General features: G+C 45.6%; 2 protein-coding genes across 2 annotated transcripts in view; one reads left to right on the top strand and one right to left on the bottom strand.

The window, feature by feature from the left end:
• Positions 1-2,257, bottom strand: part of Aco2 (aconitase 2) — a 49,718-nt gene extending 47,461 nt beyond the window's left edge. The window contains exon 1 of the mRNA XM_004642571.2: positions 2,154-2,257. Coding sequence (XP_004642628.1) covers positions 2,154-2,189 — 36 coding nt within the window. The 5' untranslated portion in view covers positions 2,190-2,257. The remainder of the gene's footprint in view (positions 1-2,153) is intronic.
• A 419-nt stretch (positions 2,258-2,676) lies between these two features.
• Positions 2,677-9,169, top strand: part of Phf5a (PHD finger protein 5A) — a 12,888-nt gene continuing 6,395 nt past the window's right edge. Inside the window, exons 1-3 of the mRNA XM_004642570.3 lie at positions 2,677-2,781; positions 3,291-3,314; positions 4,184-4,350. Coding sequence (XP_004642627.1) covers positions 2,730-2,781; positions 3,291-3,314; positions 4,184-4,350 — 243 coding nt within the window. The 5' untranslated portion in view covers positions 2,677-2,729. The remainder of the gene's footprint in view (positions 2,782-3,290; positions 3,315-4,183; positions 4,351-9,169) is intronic.

Genomic DNA, 9,169 nt, shown 5'->3' with positions numbered 1-9,169 from the left:
TAACAATGTTTCTGAGCAAGCAATGGTGGTTAAGAAAATATGTGGTAAAATAACTGCCCCAGTCAGATTCTGCAACTTGACCATTCAATAACCAGCACTTCTCACATGTACCTAAGCACAAAAGAGGTAAACATGAAGATTTTCAGCCAGAGTTAGCTGGTCATTACTTTAGACAATCTGGCATTGTGTTAAGAGTCCAAAGTGAATACATAATACTGTTTACTCAGCTAAATGAATGTACAAGTGGACTTGGATTTTAATCCTGATTCTGCTAGAAGAAGTCACCCAGGCTCTCAAGGCCTTGGATTCTCCATCTATAAAATAATTAAACTACATGGTTGCAAACACATTCTACTTGCTCAACAAATTAAAGCAATCCAAGTACTCAATAAATATCTAATAAAGATCATCCCCAACTGAAACAAAGGAATGCATACATACTCAAGGTCACAGGACTAGGGTGGAGCATGAACTACAGCCCCGTTTTCTTTTTACACTATTCTAACACATAATTTCCAAAATACTTTTCAGCCAAAAAAAAAAAAAAGTACATAGTCCTTTCTTCCAAGCTCAATAAATCACTTGTCATATCCAATAATCTCACCTTGACTCCAGAAAGGCAAAGGACAGTGGGAAAGGACAGCAGGAAAAGAAACAACTATGTCCACATCATTAACCTAGGGAATCAAAAGACCTGAAGACATAAATAGGTACAAATTCTTTGTCTTTTCTCAAAATTGACATCACAAGTATTTTCAGAAAAAAAAAAATTGTATGGTTTAAATTTAAGCAATGTGATGAAAGTAACTCCAAGTAACAATGCTTCCTGAAGAATACAGCACACAGGTTCTTTATTAATTCTACAGTCAAAATTTATGCCACTTGGGGCTGGTGAGATGGCTCAGTGGTCTAAAGCACCTACTTAGAACAAGCTAAGCTAAGCAAAGCACAGGGACCGCGGTTCAATCCCCCAGCACCACATGCCAGCCAGCCCTACCCCCTGGTGGGCTGAGCTGGCCACACACACACTAAATAAATAAATAAATAGATTTAAAAAAATTTATGCCATTTGATACAAAGATTTACAGTGGTAATTGTAAAGGTTTGACACAGAATGTCTACAATACCTGCTTTATTTTTATTAATACACATTTGTCAACAAACTTCTGAATAGAACACATTCTTGTGATCTCAAGTTAGGGGTGAAATAACAGTAAGTTTTCTAGATGGCTCATAATAGGAGAGTCAAGGTCAAACTGTTGAGTCTCCTTGCCCTCTCATCTAGTATTTGAAAAGTAACTAATAAAAGCACAAAATACTCCATTCCGTATTCTCACAAATACAAACAACCATACCCTGAATCAGAAAGTTCTGTCAGGACAGGCTGATGTGAACAAGAGAAGGAGTTAACAGGATTATGGCTCAGGTCACAGAAAACTTGGGTGGCAGACTGAAAAGCCAAAACTTTCATCTACTTTCTTGCAATTTCATCCCCTATCAAGTGAGAAAATGCATCTCACATGTTTCATCAGATGATTATTCAAGTGGAAGCAAAAGGTATTAAAACAGCCTGGAAATTGGGTGTCAGTGAGAAATGACTGTACTATTACTGTTTACTACCTTGGGCACACTCCCATTTACCAGCTCTAGGTTCCGCAGGGTCCTATAAAGGTGGGATAGGTACCGGCTTCTCCAGACTCCAGGCCTGGCAATCGTGGATGTAACTGTCTACCAAGTCCCTGCTACTAAGAGTTGAGAAGTGAGGGCTTCAGGCACTGGGCCTAGGAAGGCTCAAAAACTACGACCCCCCCCCCCGTCACCTTGTCCTCACCTTGGAGAATAGAAAGATACCCTAGAGAAAAGGGAGAGTGCTCCTCAGAAAGGAAAAACAGGTGTCCCTACTCTTATGCAGGCCGCAGCTGCTCAGACACATGTTTGTCGCAGGGCGAGGACGGGGCCCTGGAACCTCAGTGCCAGGGACGCCTTGACCTAGGGCAACAGAGCAGCAGGCAAGGGCGCTGGGCCTGTGACCGACACTTGCACACAAAAAGTCCGCCCGTCGTCGGGCCAGCCTGGCCTGGCCTCGCCCAGCGCCGCAGGCACCGGAGGAGGCACCCCGCCCCCGTAATCCAGAGGGCCCTGAGCTCGCTCACCTGCAGCCGGGTCACCAGTAGGCTGTAAGGCGCCATTTTGTGCACTGACAAAGATGAGGTCGCGTGAAAGTGACGTTACACGTGGCATCTTTAAAGCCTCTGGGAAGGGGCGTGGCTTGAAAAAAGCGAGGCATTAGGGCGAAGGCGGGGCCTCCCTAGAAGCGCCCGAGCCCTTCGGAACGCAGCAGGCGGACCTCCTGAAAAGGGAACTGATTTGAAGGGAAAAGAGCAGTTACAAAGGCTTGTAGAAGCAGACACAAGGTCCTGGATTCAACATGCAGCACAAAAAATACTTGAAGGATAAAAGGCATAAAAATGTTTTGTCTACGAGTAAATTTTGATTATCTATGCCCTCCAAATCTGAGTATCTTCATTAAACTTTAATACACCTGCCAGGACCGGGCTTTCCAGCCTTGAGGGAAACTCCCGCGAGAGCTAGCGAGATTCGGTGAAAAGATTGTGAAGGCTGATGGAAGCCTTAAGAACCAACCACGGCGATCTGGAGGCGGGAGCCATAGGGGTTAAAGGTCGGACGGAAGTCACCGAAGCTTCCGGCAGCCCTCTTGGGTGGTCGTTATGGCTAAGCATCATCCGGATTTGATCTTTTGCCGCAAGCAAGCTGGCGTTGGTAAGACAGCACCCTGACCCCGGCTATGGTGGGTCGAGGTGTGTTAGGAGCTTCGAACTAGGGGTTTCCATAGCTTTCTTAGGGTTTGCTACTGAAGAGCGCCACATTTCCCGCCGCACGGTCGCTAGGTTTTGTGAGAGCGCGCGCTTTGTTGGAGACCTCTGATGTGAGGGCGGCCGTGCGCTCCTCGGCTAGACCTGGGGAAACTCAGATTGCCTGAGAACAGGGAGGGGCTTCAGGAAGGTGCTCCAGGCCCTGGATTTGATTCAGATGGAAACCCGAGTCAGAGATCCGCTTCCCACCGAGCTCCCTGCCGTTATCTGTGTTCCTACCTTAAGCTCCAAAGTGAACCCTCCCATAGACCTTAATCTCCCCCCCCCCTCTTTGGCAGAACCAGGGATTGAACTCAGGCCCTTGCGCTTGCCTGGGAAGCGCTTATTCCACTGAGCCAACTCCCCGGCCTCGATGGACCTTAATTCTAATTGTATTCTCTTCTTTGATTTTTGCAGCCATCGGAAGACTGTGTGAAAAATGTGAGTGGAACACGCCCTCTCACACCCTACTCTTCAGTTTTCATGGAGCCAGTATGGCTGCATTTTCAGAGGTGGTACAAAGCAAGTACTGGAAGTACATGAATGTTGGATGGCAGGATATAACGAGAGCCTACACTTTCCCCAACTTGTGTATTGGAAACACAAGGTTTTGAGAAAATCTCTTAACTCTGGACGTGGCAAACTCCCAGTGTACCGTAAACCATACACACAAACATTTTGCCAGCGATTACATAATATGTAACTTTCTGGGTGCTGTTCTGATTCTTTACATACACTAATGTTTTTTTTTTTTTTTTTTTTTTTTTTTAGTACAGGGTCTCACTACACAGATCAGACATAGTGATTCCCTTGTTTTCAGCCTCCCAACTGCTGGAATTACAGGCACAGGCCACCATGCCCAGTCTCAGTTGCCCTCTTGGCATGCCCCTGGGGGCAAGACTGGCACGGCACACATGATACTGAACCACTGGCCCCTGCCCCTGCCTAAACAGGTGCTTTAGTCCACTGAGCTGTCTGGCTGGCCCTAAACCCAGGACTTTTACACTAAGCCACATTTTCAGCCCTTTATAATTGAGACAGGGTCTTGCTAAGTTCCCCATGCTGAGTTTGAACTTGTGATCCTCTACTTTAGCCTTCCAGAACGCTGGCACTACATGTATGCACCACCATGTCTGGCTCATTAATATTTTGTATGTGTTGAGCGGATTGAGATGGACACTAAATGAGACAAGTTTTGTGATACTGAAGTAGAAGAGGGCCCCAAAGTCACTGTCTCATAGCAGGAGAGGCCAAAGGACTTGAGGAAGCACTTGCTAGTGAACATGACTCTTACTCGCTTTTCCTTGCAGGTGACGGCAAGTGCGTAATCTGTGACTCCTATGTGCGTCCCTGCACCCTGGTGCGAATATGCGATGAGTGTAATTATGGCTCTTACCAGGGGCGCTGCGTGATCTGTGGAGGCCCAGGAGTCTCTGATGCCTATTATTGTAAAGAGTGCACCATCCAGGAGAAGGACGTGAGTGTACAGAGCTTTCATCTGGGCTTTCTTCTTACTTTGTCATACTCTGCTATCCACAGTAGTGTCCTCAGGTCTCTGGCGATTACTATGTTCAGCAGCTAGTTACCTAGGTTGTAATTCCTTCAAGTTCTATGAGCCAAACTGGGTGTTGTCCAATAAAGGGCAGCTATTTTGCATCAAGAGCAAAAAATGCAAGAGAAGCAAGTGTATGTCAACACCAGCAATTTGGAAAGCTCTCTGTATGCCTTTGATATTCCTTTGTGATTATTCTTATTCACAACTTTTCTGCATTTGTAAGTTCTAACTGCATAGTGTATCTGGCCATTCAGTAGTTCTCTAGATAAATCTACAATCATTAAGAAGACTGCTTGGATGGATGTGGTACCAGTATTGAATTTAGGATAATTCAAGTTGATTTCAGCCTTAAGAAGTTGAAGAACATCTTGTTGCAGAATCCCTTGCGGGTCTTCCTTGGGTTTTTGCCTTTGATATTATATAGTGCCACCCCCCACATCCCCCTTACTGGGGACTCAAATTTGGCCCTTCTCACTGAGCCCATTTTCCATTTTTTTTTTATTTTTTTATTTTGAGATGGCCTCAGAGTTGTTCATGCTAGGCCTGAACCTTCGATCCTCCTGTTTCAGCCTTCAAGTGGGCTGGGATTATCAGCATGCACCTGGCACACCTGGCTCATCTAGTTATTCAGCTCCTGAACCAAAAAGGCTAAGAGGGAAAGGGCTTCTAAAGCAGTGCCAAAGGCACATTTTACCCTTGTTCTTTAATACAGAAGCAGTGTAGAGGAGGTGGAGGAGAGGGGAGCCATGACTCAGGTCATTTTCATCTTCTGACCAAAGAATGTCTGATGTCGTCCCCTTCGCTCTAGGCAAATAAAAAGCACAGTTACCTAATCTAGGGTAAGGCAAAAATTATATAGCTAGTTCTTCATATTCCCATTAGCAAAGAATACTTTGTACATGCTCTCTCCCTTATTCCTCACAATAACTTTGTTAAGTTGGGATTATTATTACCTGTCTTATTTTCCTTTTTTGTGTGTGTATGTGTGGAATCAGTGATTGAACTCAGGACTTTGCACTTTTCAGGCAGGCGCTTATGCCACTTAGCTATCTCCCCAGCTGTCGGTCTTGTTTTTGTAGTTATCTCCTGATTAGTAAGTGGCAAAGCCAGCCTGACCAAACCCTGTTTCTCCATTACTCCATGTTTTCCTTTCTTAAGTTCTTTGGGGCCTGTGCCACTGTTGATAGACAGCGCATTCTCTCAGCAGTCTGAATGGAGATACTAGACCAGACAGGACTCCCATACACAACTGAATGTGTTTAGGAAAATGAGAAAAGTCATAGATTAAGGACCAAAAAATAATTTGAACATTCTGCTCTTCTAAGCTCTGATTTGCATTCACATTGACTGGCAGATTATATCGTGTGTTCCACAAGTGTGGATCTGACCCGTGAGCTAGGTTCTACTCCTTCAGAGGAGCGACCCTGGTTCTCGCCTCTTCCGAGGTCTTGTGCAGTGCCTGACTGATTTCTAGGACAAGCATGGTATACATTGGTAGTGCTGCCCCTTTGAATTATCCATGAGAGTAGGAGTCTTCCTAAAAACACTGATGCGGAGCTGGTGTTGGTAATTATGATTCTAGTCTATAAGCAGCGAAGAGAAAGTATGAACAAATCTTAAACTAGCTAGAGTCCATTAAGGACAACATTTGCTTGAACTTTCGCATGGGTAGAACTAGAGCTTTTATCTGGCATAAACTTGCAACATTAGAGAATATTTAGTAAGTTGTCAGTTGCCGTCTGACTTGTCTGCATGTGCTGTGTGACCTGATCTCTTTGGATCCTCATGCCTCATATCTGTCCCTGAAAATTATTCTAGGCATCACTTCCCCACCTTCATGTTACACAAGAATGGTCTTGAGGATATTTGAGATGATGTGTGGCTCACATTCACCCAGCACTAGTTTCCAAGGAACACAAAGCAGTCCAGTGACATGATCCAGCCTCTCATCCTTACAGATCATCATGGAGATGAGGTGGCCACCGCATTTTCCTATGCAGAAATCTTCCTACAACAAAAGCCACCCCATTATTGTTCTCTTCTTCCTGTGCCTTGCATAATTTATAAGGGAATTGGGCCGGTAAGCTAAGCTGGGTGTCCTCATTTTTAGTTTTTCAAAACCTTGGGGATGATCAGGAGTCAGGGACAATAGCTGTGAATGTTGGCATCAGAGGACTAAGTTTATTTCAGCGTTGTGCTAATACCCTTAACCATTAATTTCCTCTATTCCTTTAACTTGCCATTTTCCTCATCTCTCAGCCAGAATAAGAAAAATAGTTGTGTAACTTTTATGGGTGGGGGGCGTGGTTTTGTTTTTATTTTTAAACTTTCTACAACGCTTTATTCCAGAGGGGCGCAATCCTTCTTGACAGCTGCCTTACTCATGGCAGCCAGCACATTGCTCAGCTCCTCACGCTTCCTCTCAGCACAGATATGTCACCTTACGCTTTTCTTGAAGAACTTGAGGGCATGCTTGTCCTTAGACCTTGATCAGCTCCATGGAGAGCCGCTCATAGGGGGCAAAGCCGCGCACCACCCGGATCATGTCCCACATGAACTTGGTTTGTTTGGTGAGGCATCCGCGATGGTGGCTGTGCCTTGGTTTGCTCACATTCTTAGTCACCTTGTGGCCCTTGTTTAGGCCCATAGCCATGGGATAGCGGAGGGCCATGGCTACTCTTCTTCAATGGTTGCTGTGGCGGAAGGACCAGAGCCGCCTTTTTTTTTATACTGGCGCTCAAACCCTCCAGTTTGAGGGGCCTCACTGTGGGCTACATTCTCAGCACCTCCCTGCTTTAAAAAAAAAAAAAAAAAAAATCTTGAGACAGCATCCCACTAAGTTAGATGCCTAGCTGGGATAGAACTTGTAGTTCTCTTACCTCAGCCTTCCAGAGTGCTGGATTACAAGCATGTGCCACTGTGCCTTGCAACTTTTTTATCGTTACTATGACAGGGATTGAACTCAGAATCTTTACACTGAGCTATATCCTTAACCCCTTTTTTTAATCTTAATTTGAGGTAGGGCTCACTAAATTGCCCAGGCTAGGCTTGAACTTCCAATTGTCTTGCTTCAGCCTCCCAGAGTGTTAGGGTTACAAGCTGTGACACCCACACTGGTTTAAGTTTCATTTTTATTTTATTATTTTTAAATATATTTAATACAGGGTCTCATTACATAGATGGGACCCTCCTGTTTTCAGCTTCCCAAGCACTGGGATTCCAGGCACGCACCACTACACCCATAGTGCCACCCACAGTCTCATTTGCTGTCTCAGCCCGCCCCCAGGGTGGAGGGGTGGGGTGGCATGGCAGTCTGGGATCGGACCCCCAGCCCCTGTGTCTGCCTAAGCAGGTGCTTTAATCCACTGAGCTATCTGACTGGCCCTTAAATTTGATTTTTAAATTAAAAAGAGAGGGGCAGGTGTTGGGTTGCAGCTCAGTGGTAGAGTGTACACACAGCATGTGTGAGGCCCCAGGTTCAATGCCCAGCACCCAAAAATAAAAGCCGAGAGGAATGAGATTTTGTTGGGCAGAAATGAGCTTAGATGGTAAATCATTGTAAGAGGGGCAGGGGAGATGGCTCAGTAGAATAAGCGCTTGCCTGGCAAGCACAAGGGCCTGAATTCAATGCCCGGTTCTGCAAAAAAAAAAAAAAAAAAAAAGTCTACTCACATGCTACTCACATGCTCCTGTGGCCTTGGGGAACTTGTACAAAAACAGTTAGTGGTTCATACTGTCCCATGGGTGCAGTGTATGAAGAGCTAGGTACAGGAAAGTTCCAGAATACAGCTGCAGACAGAAGATGTACTGCTGTTCAGAAGATTCGCGCGCTAGTATGTACAGACTGGGCTTTACCTCACTGGTATTCTGGAATAGTTGCCAAGGGAATAAACAGCTCTTCTTCTTCTGTGTTGTTGACAAAGCAGGTCTGGCCTCTGGCACCTGCTCCTAATTTGTTACCAGTGACACTGACTCACCTTCAGGAATCATGGTTTTTTTGTTTTGGTTTTTTTTTTTTTGGCAGAACCGGGGATTGAACTCAGGCCCTTACGCTTGCCAGGGAAGCGCTTATTCCACTGAGCCCTCTCCCCGGCCCCAGGAATCATGTTTTTATAATCTCACATTTTGTTAAATGGTCTTCCTACACTTCAGTACTGGACAAATTTTTCTTTATTGCATGATTTGTGTTGGTTTTGAAGTGTTGCCTAAAAGTCCTGCATTTTTATCAGTAAACCAGGGTAATTTTTAAATTTGATGGGCTGCCACCGAATGAACTTGATCGATGCAGCCCTTTCTAGAAGGGAGACCCAAGGTCAGTGAGGACTCCTCCACCCCCAGCTGTGGGTTCTCCTGGTGTGTTTTAGAAACATGTGACAGAAACAAACACCTGATGGCTTAGGGGTAAAGCACCTGCAGAGCCCAGTATGTCTAGGACCCCCAAGTTCCGACCCAGCAGCACAGAAAAAGACTTTCTTGCCAGGCATGGTAGGCCATGCCTGTAACCCCAGAACTAGGAGGCTGGGTCAGAAGGATTGCTGTGAGTTTGAGGCCACCCTGGACTACGCAGTGAAACTGTCTCAAGAAATGAAAAAAGGGGCTGGTGAGATGGCTCAGTGGTCTAGGGCACCTACATAGAACAAGCTAAGCTAAGCAAAAGGACAGCGACCGCGGTTCAATCCCCAGCACCACATGCCAGCCAGCCCGCCCCCTGGTGGGCTGAGCTGGCCACACACACACACAC

Source organism: Octodon degus, unplaced genomic scaffold (genome assembly GCF_000260255.1).
Source record: "Octodon degus isolate 3935 unplaced genomic scaffold, OctDeg1.0 scaffold00156, whole genome shotgun sequence".
NCBI classification, from domain to species: domain Eukaryota; kingdom Metazoa; phylum Chordata; class Mammalia; order Rodentia; family Octodontidae; genus Octodon; species Octodon degus.
The sequence above is the reverse complement of the archived record's forward strand: the minus strand, read 5'-3'. Positions and strand labels throughout refer to the sequence as shown.